Source organism: Podarcis tiliguerta, assembly GCF_965153285.1.
Source record: "Podarcis tiliguerta genome assembly, chromosome: 8".
Taxonomy (NCBI): domain Eukaryota; kingdom Metazoa; phylum Chordata; class Lepidosauria; order Squamata; family Lacertidae; genus Podarcis; species Podarcis tiliguerta.
Window position 1 is genome coordinate 72,992,129 of NC_139541.1, and position 11,268 is coordinate 73,003,396.

The window sequence follows — 11,268 nt, forward strand, 5'->3', positions numbered from 1 at the left end:
CGTCTTATAGGGCGAAAAATATGGTATATGGTGTGTACTTAACCACTGGTTTTTTAAAAAAAGGTCAAGGACCCCTGGATGGTTAAGTCCAGTCAAAGGTGACTCTGGGGTGGAGGCGCTTATCTCACTTTCAGGCCGAGGCAGCCAGCGTTTGTCCGCAGACAGCTTTCCGGGTCATGTGGCCAGCATGACTAAACCGCTTCTGGCTCAACGGAACACCGTGATGGAAACCAAAAATGTTGCATTTTTTCCTTCTCAATATTCCTGCCCAAAAACTCCAAGCTCCAAAGTTCTAAATCATGAGGGAGGTTTCCACAAAAGCAGGTGGCAGGCCAATCTGTTTCTCATTTTCCCAATCTTTAATTCTGTTCTCCACATTGCCATAGCAGTTTGCATTTATAGCAGCAACAACAACAAAAAACATGCAAATTTATTTGCCTGATTATGAAAGCTTTTCCTAATATAGCCATTTTTGTATGCAGTTTTGACCAATATATACATTTTTGTATGTAGTTTGCCCTAGTATACACCTTTTTTTACAAGCAATTTTCCCTAATACAAGGCATTTTTCCATGAATATATGTAATATATGCACACACACACCTAATGTAAGCATTGCTGTGCACATAAATTTGGGCGAAAAACTGCATTGCAAAATTCAGGGTAGTACAAATTTCAAAAAGATTTGTTTTGGTTAACACACTGGCTCATGAATTGAAAATTGTGTGGTTTCTCATTAAAATGCAAAAGAAAGCAGAAATAATAATAATCCACATTCGCACTCAGGAAAAACAGTCAGCCTGGAGGGGGAAAGCGATGGGCAGTATTTAGTAATCACCAGGTAGCCAAGAGCTATTGCGATAGAGGATGGTGGAGCTTAAAGGATGTGTTCAAGGGAATCCAATGCAGCAAGATTGCTAGTGGAAGCTTCTGGCAGAACAATCTTTCCCTTTGCACAAAAGCATCCCACTAGTGCAAGAAATGCACCACTGAGTTAAATTTAACACTACATTGGGTACAACATGATGAGCACAGGGCTGAGATGAATTTGCCCCTAGATTCCCAATGGACATGAGTATCAAATGCCAACTGTGTGCTTTTTGCACTGGAATGTCTGACAGGTTAACAGCTGATTTGCTAGTTTGTGAGTTTAGTTTGTGCAGTTAGCAGCAGGTAGAGAAGAACTGGGGGGGGGTGGAGTTGCAGCTCTATGATGGAGCACATGTACTGTTTGCAGAAAGTTCCTGGTTCAGTACGGGGGGGGGCAGGGGAGCAGCTGCCCCCCCTCAAGTAAAATAATAGAAATACTGAACGAACTGACCAATCATGTCGACTCTGCCCCTCTAACAAAAGTCCTGCCCCCCCCCCAACAAAAATACTGGGTATGTGCATTGTCCAGTCATACCTTGGATCTCAAATGCCTTGGCTCCCGAACAAACCGGCTCCAGAATGAGCGAAACCTGGAAGTGAGTGTTTCGGTTTCTGAACAATTTTCAGGACGCTCCTGCAGCCAATCAGAAGCCATACCTTGGTTTTCAAATGATTCCGGGAGTCCAATGGACTCCTGGAATGCATTCTCTTTGAGAACCAAGGTACAGCTATACCTGATATTTAGGAACCGCTGGTAGATAACTGCTCAGTTACAGCCTGAAAACAAGAACCACCCTTTTCATTATCTGTGATCGCTGGAGGCCAGAAGTGGTCAGCCAAAGAATTGGTGGGGAAGCTTTCTCAGCCCAAGGGTCATATTCCATTCTGGGTAGCCTTCTGAGGACCACATATCAGCTGCGGCAAGAATGGGCAGTGCAGTGGGTATGAACCATAGTACATTCAGTTAATTTCTCTGCACATACTTATTCACCCTTCCCTATCCACCATCAGGCCCTAAGTTCATTCCATTTCATTTAAAGTCTGTGACATATGGTTTTAGTTTGCATTGTGATGCCAAATTTGATACACTGTAGCTTTAAATCTCCTTTAACTGCATGTTATTTGATACACCTGTAAACAGCCTTAAAAGTTCAATACATCTGTATTACCAGCATCAGTTGGCTACACTGGTTAGTGAGCGCTGGTCTATAAGTATCACATTTACCTGAATGGATAATTTATTAGAAATTATTTGGTATGTATTCCACATTTGTTCATTTTTTATTTATTATCTAATATTCAGGTTGGTCGCTACTATTTTTGTTTTCATACATTGTATGTAACGTATTTAATTTTATTATTAGCTGATGAAGATTCATTTTCGAAACAGTTGATTTAATCCAGAAACACTGTTCTGCTTGTTTGCTATTCATTATTGAATTCTACACGCGGGAGCAACCACCAGTACAATACTGTTGGACATTATCTATTGAAAGGGATTCTGCCTGCGTCGTGGTGTTCCCTGACAGCAATTCATTATGTTGATTATTTCTTGTTTATGGACTTATACATACATTATATAACGATGTTTATGAATTGTAAATTTTGGATTATATTCTAACGACAACTAATAATACATTTACCATACTTATTAGCCACGTGTTGCCGCTGTATTTGAGCTAAGTTCATTCCAGACAGACAAAAACACTCAAGAAGGTTAGGGAGCAAAGGGCCACATAGAGAGGCCTAGAAGGCCCATATTTGGTGCCCTATCCCTGGTGTTTGCTGAGGTCAGTGAGAGCTCTGGAAAGCCTATAGTCTGCATATGCAAGCAAGCAAGCGGCAGCAAGGAATTCCTCAAGCCAAACACCCTAGGGGGCAAAATCATGGGAGGTGCATCACAAACTGGAAGCCAGCAAGGGCTGCAAGGAAGAGTCCAAATGATCCTGGAACGATTCTGTGGCCTCCGGAGGTGTTGCCAGCTGGCCTGCAACTGCTTGAGGAAGTAACAGTGATCCCAGATATAGAGCCGGAATGTTCTTTCAGTTCCTCACAGGTTGGAGAGTTCGTGCAGCCCTTCATGGTGGTCTTAACAGCTAATGTTCCTAAAAAGAGGGTTGCAGAAGATTGCCAGTCAACAATATGTGATGCACTGTGATAGCCATCTACCCCTTTCCTATGGTGATGGGATACAAATTGAACTGAGAGAAGTCCAATCTCTCCTGATTTTGGGCATGGCAGAGAGGACCAAAGCTATCACACCTAACTTCCACGTCACATTTTCTTGTGGACTCAGTGCTGTTCACGCTTGCAAGGCTTGTCGCCACATCCGCCTGATGCCAACCTCGTCAAAATGCTACCGGGCATCTCCCCATACCAAAATCCAGTTCATAACAGTTAAGAAATGGCTAGCTCATCTTAAAAGTAGGACTGCTGACATTTTTTAAAAAGGCTTCTGCATGTTAGAATGCCTGCTGATTCTGTACTGGACTAGGCAATACCAGGGGGGGGGGAGGAAGGGGGCGAGCTGACCCAGGTGTCACCACTGGGGGGGGTGACAAAATGCCAGGCGGCACTCACCGTGGGACCTGCAGCACGCCCAAGCCATGTGTCTCTCCTGGGAGTGACGCGGTGGCTTGGGTGCCTGCAGGCTCCTTGCTGCCCCCCAAAGTCCACCAGCCGCCTCCCCCTAAGCTGTAGGGCGGCTGAGTGGGAGGAGGCAGGCAGACTCCTCAGAGGCCCCCTGGGCGGATGGCCCCACCCCCGCAGACAGCTGGCCCCGCCCCAATCGGCTTGCTCCACCGCTGGGCAACGCTACATGCCCAACTTTTAGTTGAAGCCAGGGCAGATCTACACTTATAACGTAAAAAACTGCATCATTAAAATGTGACACCAGAGGGCGCTGTAGAGCTGCGAGCCACTGGCAATGGAAAACTGCCCATTTAGCATTATAGAATGTTTTATTCAATGGCATTTAGAAGACCAACGTAGATCCAGCCTCAGTCAGGTTTCTGAATCATGGGGCACAACTAGCAACTCTCCTCCACAGGATCTCAGTGGTGAGCTGGGATAGAAGAGGCTTTTGAGGTGTCCTAGACCAAATATGAGATCCTTCGACCTGTAGCGTATGGGCAAGACAGTGGAAATGTTTCATCAGAGGTATCACTTACTGTCAGGTTTCCCAGACTCTGAGTTTTCATCCCCCCCCCTTTTTTTTTAAAGCAAGTCCAAAAATGTTGGCAATGCCTGAGATCCTGGGTGCTATACTGTTTGGGATGGGGAAACAAAAATGGTCAGTATGAGTTTCTGTGATAGATTTGCTTCTGTATATACATATGTGTTTAGGTACCTAGGTCTGTAGTTCCGGAAACATCAAGGCAGTAGTTTTCCTCTCCATTGCATTCAACCCATTCCTCCTCACATTCACTGTTCATAGCATAGCAGGCTGGGCAAAACTTCCCATTTGGTTTGCTTCTTGTGTGTGTCACTGCATACATTTGGGATGACAGAAAAACAGCACCAAGATAATCAGGAAGACAATGTCACACACTTGTTTGACCAGACATTTTATAATTCTGTTTTAGTTGGTCGGAACATTTGAGGGGGGAACAGGGTTGTTTCCAAACCAGTCCTCACTTTGCTCATGACCAGCAAGCTGAATTTAAATGCAGCAGGGGCTGTCAACCTGAGGCTCACACATTCCAATGTGCCTGCCAGTATCTCATTTGGGGCCCATAAAAAATCTCTTTAAATGTCTTCTTCAGAACTTGCGATTTTTGCATGGTTCCTGTTTGTACCGGCTCAGCCTCTCCTACATTAAACATGCCTCCTTAAACATGGCGACATGTCATAGGATCCGAGGATCAGACAACCACCTTGCCTTCACTTCTTTGTGAGGAGTTTCTCTCTATGAATATACCTAATGATAGCTGCTATAGGTGGTTTGTTTCCCCCCCATGGATGGTGGGTGGTACACATCTGCACTATTCTGTGGTCTGTTGCTTTATCTGCTCTTTGTGATGAAGCTGCCATTTTGTGCAACGGCAGCCATTTTGTGACATTCCACTCCCCATGGCAGCCATTTATGGCTGTCATCCATGGCACTTCCTAAAATTTCCAGGTATGCCCACTGGCCCCCAAAGGTTGACAACCCTTAAAATTGGACTTGAGGGGGCTCTTGCTTCTTGAATAAGGGATACAATTCTCAAGGGGCAGAAGAATGATCCCAAAACTCACCCTACGGAATTGTACTTGGGGGTTCTTCTGCCATTATTAAATTGAACAGAAATAAATAAATGAAATGCACCAATATTGAGTTCATTGGATTAAACAGGAGCATTGTGAGAGTGAAGGAATAGAGGAATTAGGTTTTGATTGTTGTTTCTGTTTAAGAAAAGTAAAGTAAAGAAAAGAAAAGAAAAGAAAAGAAAAGAAGTAAGATAAGAGTGAGGAAAGGCAAGAGGAGCATGGCAGCAACATACAGGTAGGGGTCATTGTCTTGCACTCGGCTCCAACGCAGCAAAACACTTGGCTCAGTAGTCCTCCTGTCTTGCCCAAATTGATGATGGAGGTGCCATCTTTGCAGGATTTGGATTGCACGCAGTGTTTCACAACGGAGTTCATCTTCATTCCTGAAAGCATTAAAAGAAGAACAGGATGTGTGAAAAAGAATCACAGTGGTGTTGACCCTACTTCTCAGTATCTTGAGCAATAACTTTCCCAACCTGGTGGCCTCTAGATGTTTTGGATTCCAGCTTCAGTCATCATTTCACTTTCCTTGGTCGATCAAAGCTATTGCAGTCTTCCACCACTTGGTGTCCTCCAGATATTTCTGAACTTCAACTCTCATCAACCCTGATGACTGGAGCTGATGGAAGCTGGAATCCAAAACATCTAGAGGCCACCAGGTTGGGAAAGTCCAGCTGGTGGCAGAAGATACTGAGGGTCCAGGACAGAGGTCCTTCCCAGATGACCAGTGTGCTATCCTTTTAGCTGGAGCTTTTTTATGAGGCATTAGGGTGGTGCAATAGGTTATTAAGAAGAGAGTCATCCTGGCTCCTTGAAGGGATGGTCGAACTACATTCTAATCAGGCAAAGGATGGAGGGAGGCATAAGGATAACTACAGATGGGATGCTAGAAATTGGTGGCATGGAACTGGGGCTCCAGAAAATTGACTTTTATAGCCTCTATTATTCTCATCCAGGCTCTTCTAAGTGAGTGGGGAGGTTGGATATCACTACCATAGGGCCATGAATTTTAGTTGGATGCATCCTGGTGGTTTTGTTTTGAATGACTACCGTTGGATCCAGCCTACTGTATGTCTTCAGAGCACTCTTACTTGATATAATATGATATTACTTGATTTTACTACTGTTTCATGGGTGAGACCAGCACTATTGTCAGGGCATACATCTGAAGCTCTATGATACCCTTGTACTTTGTTCAGGGTGCTGAGAGTTGTTATGGGACCCTATTCCCCTCACAGAGCTACAATTGCCAGAGCGATTTAACAATCAATCCCTCTGCACAGGCAACTCTGGGAATTGTAGCCCAGAGGAAGGAGAATAGGGAGGGTGTCTCCTAACAACTCTCCATATCCTTAGCAAAGAATTATTTGGGCGGAGAGAGCCTGTAACTGTTTAAAGTGCTTAAATATATGCTGCAAATGTAGCCTAATTACAAAAGCAACTACAAACTAGATTTGTTTCTCTACTTATCCCTGTGGCTCCCCATTTGTGGACTGCTCTCCCCAGGGCGGCTCACCTGGTAATGAAGCTACCAGGTGAAAACATTCCTCTTTAACCAGGACTTTGAATCATAGAATCATAGAATCATAGAGTTGGAAGAGACCACAAGGGCCATCGAGTCCAACCCCCTGCCATGCAGGAAACACCATCAGAGCACTCCTGACATATGGTTGTCAAGCCTCTGCTTAAAGACCTCCAAAGAAGGAGACTCCACCACACTCCTTGGCAGCAAATTCCACTGTCAAACAGCTCTTACTGTCAGGAAGTTCTTCCTAATGTTTAGGTGGAATCTTCTTTCTTGTAGTTTGGATCCATTGCTCCGTGTCCGCTCCTCTGGAGCAGCAGAAAACAACCTTTCTCCCTCCTCTATGTGACATCCTTTTATATATTGGTTGTTAATCAATCTAAGGCCTTTTTATGTGTAGGGATATTGACCTTTTATTATGTGTCCTGTGTTGTAAACTGCCCTGTGGTCTCCTGATGAAGGGTATTAGATAAATTAGATAAATAATAATAAATACCAGTGTGAAAGTCCTGGTCCTCATACTGTCTAGGCCACCAATGATGTTAACTTCTCTCAAATTGAAGGAGCGGCTTTTAGTTCCCTGTTTTAGGATTGGGGAAGGTAACCCTGTGCTAAAAGAGGAGGATGGGCACACAAACTCCTGATAATCAAGCCAAAGCTATTGCCCCAGTTGCGTTGGTCTACTACGCTGCAGAGCTGCTACTGTGAATGATGAAACTGGGCCTGGCCATGGAAGAGGAAGCTGCGAAAGTATTTGGAGCCATTCTCTGTCCACAGGACCCTGGTGGTGCCATTCACTTACCCAGTCTGGCCTCCGCCAGAGTAACAGCACACATGTCAAAACCAGGAGAGCACGTTTCCATAGGTCCATTGCAGGTATTCCCAACGCCTGCACAAGTCTCGCATTCCAGAGAAGCCCCTAAAATCAGGGGAAATAAGAAAGTTAAATCTGATTGTGTTTACTTTGTTGTGTATGTGTGTTTATCACTGTTAAATGTTTGAATACCACCCATCATCAAGTTCTGTTTCAGGGGAATTTAGAAAGTTTGACATTTCAAAATGCAACAGAAGAAAACCCATCAGAGGCAGTCCAGAAGGATGCTAGGGCTGATAGTATCAAGAGGACTATTGCTCTGGTCCAGCAGCAGGCACTTCTAATGTTCTAAACCAGTTACCTTCTGCTATATGAAATTAGTCTTGATGGTCTACAACTGAGCAAACATACCAATCAGAAGAACCATCCTGAGAACCTCATTCACATGCAAACCAGAATCGTTCAAGGGGGTCACCTAAAGTCTATTATTGTTTTCAGCATCAGTTTATCAGCCACCTCCTACACAATCATTTGAAGGCAATGTACCAGAAATATCCCCAGTCCCCCTCGGCAGTGGCAGTGACCGTCTCAGCAGCCCGGAGCCTGCCTGGTAGCACAGTTGGCTCTGGCTGGCTTCAGGAGCTGCTCACTGCTGTGGCACCCACCATTTTGCCTCACCGGAAGTCCCCATATGATGTGTCTTGTGCCGTTGAACCAATCACGCAACATTCATTCCCTACTAATAAATCTACACCACTTAACATAGAAATCTGGGGACATTAAATGAAATCCGGGGACATTCCGGGGACAGATTTTGTCCAGGGACAGATTTGTAAATCCGGGAACTGTCCCTGGGAAACTGGGATGCCTGGTAACCATAAGATACATGCCATCTCTATGTACCATACAAGTGGTTGTGTGGTTCTTCTATATTTGTGCAGCTCAACCATTGTGTACACAGGCAGACCAAGTCCACACTTGTTCAACATGACATATGAATACAAGTATACAGCTCAACTATTCATAGAGAGAAAGAGAGATTGTACATTCAATGTAATGTGTAGGCAAACCTGAAGTCACCCCTTCATGTGACATAGTGCCAATACCTATCCCCATTGCAATATACTGGCACAAATACTAATCAGCTAACTCATTCAGAACTAAATTATCTCCAGCTGCGTACCCACCAGATATTTAAAGAACACTTTGTGTACTGAATCCCCAATGCCAAATCCTCAGAACTGTAGTTTACTCCTCATGGAGTTACAGTTCTCAGTTCTGGGGATGCCCTCAGTGAAGTTTTGTGTTTTCAGTGTGTGCCGTATATGAAGCCTTGTTTAATTCTGAGCTTGCTCTGTTGAGGAAACATCTGTGTCTTAGTTTATTTATTTATTCTTAGACGACTTGAAAACCCGTTAGCCTCAAAAGTTTCTCAGCATAGCCTACTCACCTGTCACAATGAAGATTGAAAGGAAGCAGACAGGCAGTGGCGTCTCCATTGTTCTGGAAGTCTCCTAGGCCTGTGATCAGCAATTTAGAGAGGAGTAGCTGCGTGGGTCTCCTGTAACAAAAACGAGGCGGCTTATGACAACTGGAAAGCTTATTAGTGCACAAGCTTTCTCTCCGGAAATGCACTGTGCTGTTCTGAAGTTAGAAAAAGATTTGCCCGTCTTCACACTTTTTAACCCCTGGCTCCAAGAAGGGTGAGTGCTTCTGCTTTCTGTTCTCCGCCCTGCCTCTAAATTCTCTGAATTGAAACCTCCTCTGAAAATGTTTCTCTGTTTTACTACAATGCAATCCCCGTTTTGAGCATTGCCAGAAACCCGAGGGTCACATCCAAGTCAATCTGAGAAATATGCAACAACTACTACTGCAGCCAACTTTTGGACAAACCCAGTTCTTTGTGAGTTTTTGCTATACTTCACTCCAGATTTTTAAACATCTGCCCTCTGACCCCTCTGTTTTTTATGAGAACTTCTGGGAGCCAAAATCTTACTGTTGAATATGGATAGCTCACAAGACCTACCAGAATTCCTTGCTTTTAAATCATGTTGCAGTGACGGTGGGCCATGTCACGCCAGCCAACATTTCTTTGGCTAGAAGAATTTCTTTGGCTTTTTGAGGGGGTACATGCCAGCACAGTGTACCTCTCTCTTTTTTTGCCCGGGGCTTCCCTGCTTTGCTTGGCCCCCTTCCTTCCCAGTCCCTTCCTCTCATGCTGCATCCAGAGAAATTGTGGGAGTAATGTGACAAACTTTGAGGCAGTGTATTTGCACTAAGTTCCTTCTGGGTGCATGTGGAAAGAGTGATGGAATAGTGATGTTGTCCAGTGACACTGGCCACTGGTGTGAATGAAATTCAGGACAACATGCCTCAGTTCTATAATGCAATAGGTACTGCAGGGTAAGAAGGACATTAGAAAATTGAGGAACACCAGGAAATAATAATAATAATAATAATAATAATAATAATAATAATAATAATAATAGTTTATAGGGTCTCCCTAGCCACTCTGGGTGGCTCCCAACAGAACATTAAAAACACAATTCAGCATTAAACATTAAAAACTTCCCTAAACAGGGCTGCCTTCAGATGGCTTCTAAAAGTAAGATAGTTGCTTATTGCCTTGACGTGTGATGAGAGGGTGTTCCACAGGACAGGCGCCACTATCGAGAAGGCTGCTGCCTGTATCCCTGTAACTCTGCTTCTCTTAGTGGGGGAACCGCCAGAAGGCCCTCGACACTAGACCTCAGTGTCCAGGTTGAACAGTGGGGGTGGAGACGCTCCTTCAGGTATACAGTGCCGAGGCTGTTAAGGACTTTAAAGGTCAGCACCAACACTTTGAATTGTGCTCGGAAACGTACTGGGAGCCAATGTAGGTCTTTCAGGACCAGTGTTATATGGTCTCGGCGGCCACTCCCAGTCACCAGTCTTGCTGCTGCATTCTGGATTAGTTGCAGTTTCCGGGACACCTTCAAAGGTAGCCCCACGTAGAGCACATTGCAGTAGTCTAAGTGGGAGAGAACTAGAGCTTGCACCACTCTGGTGAGACAGTCCTTGGGCAGGTAGGGTCTCAGCCTGCGTACCAGATGGAGTTGGTAGACAGCTGCCCTGGACACAGAATTGACCTGCGCCTCCATGGACAGCTGTGAATCCAAAATGAGTCCCAGGATGTAATGTTGGGTTCAAGCTGCCTGCTCACGTTGCTCTGACACCCCTTTCTCCAGCTTGCAAACTACTTGCAGAACTCAACTTTTTTTTCTTTCTTTATCTTACATTTCTCCCACTGCAATCCAGAAACAAAACTCTCGTTTATTGGGCTCCTCTGCCAGGCAGTTTCCTGGAAAGGGGGGTTGGTCTGTATTTTGACACTGCTAAATTCTGAATTGGTACAGAAAAGTGTAGAACTGAAGGCTGGATAAATGAGAAACAGAAAGAAACGGAAACAGATCAATCTTTCCATCCCTATTCCTCATTATCAAGGGGCTTCTGCCCAATGAGGCCCCATCTTCATTATACATTTAAAGCAGTACCCCCCCCCCTGAGAATTCTGGGAACTGTAGTTCATTAAGAGTGTTGAGAGTTGCTAGGAGACATATGTTCCCCTCATGGAGCTATGTTTCTCTGAGTGGTTTAACAACTGCTCTTCCCAGGGAACTCTGGGAACTGTAGTTCTTTAAGGGGAGCCGTGGTCTCCTAACAACGCTCAGCACCTTTAACAAACAACAGCTCCCAGAATTCTGTGGGGGAAGCCAGGACTGTTTAGTTGTGTTGTTTGGATGGGGCCTGAGTTTTGCATTATGAAAAACTG

The 11,268-nt window shown here is 44.7% G+C and overlaps 1 protein-coding gene across 2 annotated transcripts; it reads right to left on the reverse strand.

Moving 5' to 3' along the window:
- Positions 1-338: 338 nt before the first annotated feature.
- LOC310684672 (phospholipase A2 inhibitor gamma subunit B-like) lies at positions 339-9,357 on the reverse strand. 2 transcript variants are annotated; one of them, XR_014514782.1, is made up of 6 exons: positions 8,908-9,357; positions 7,446-7,562; positions 5,352-5,501; positions 4,220-4,357; positions 1,862-2,975; positions 339-618 (listed from the first exon to the last, which is right to left on the reverse strand). XR_014514782.1 is itself a non-coding variant. In XM_083456135.1 (5 exons), the coding sequence occupies exons 1-5, from the start codon at positions 8,954-8,956 to the stop codon at positions 2,755-2,757; spliced, it is 675 nt and encodes a 224-aa protein (XP_083312261.1). In that variant the 5' UTR covers positions 8,957-9,357; the 3' UTR covers positions 339-2,754. The 2 variants fall into 2 exon arrangements, 1 of the variants encoding a protein (XP_083312261.1); XM_083456135.1 differs by having other exon boundaries at positions 339-2,975.
- Between the last annotated feature and the right edge of the window lie 1,911 nt (positions 9,358-11,268).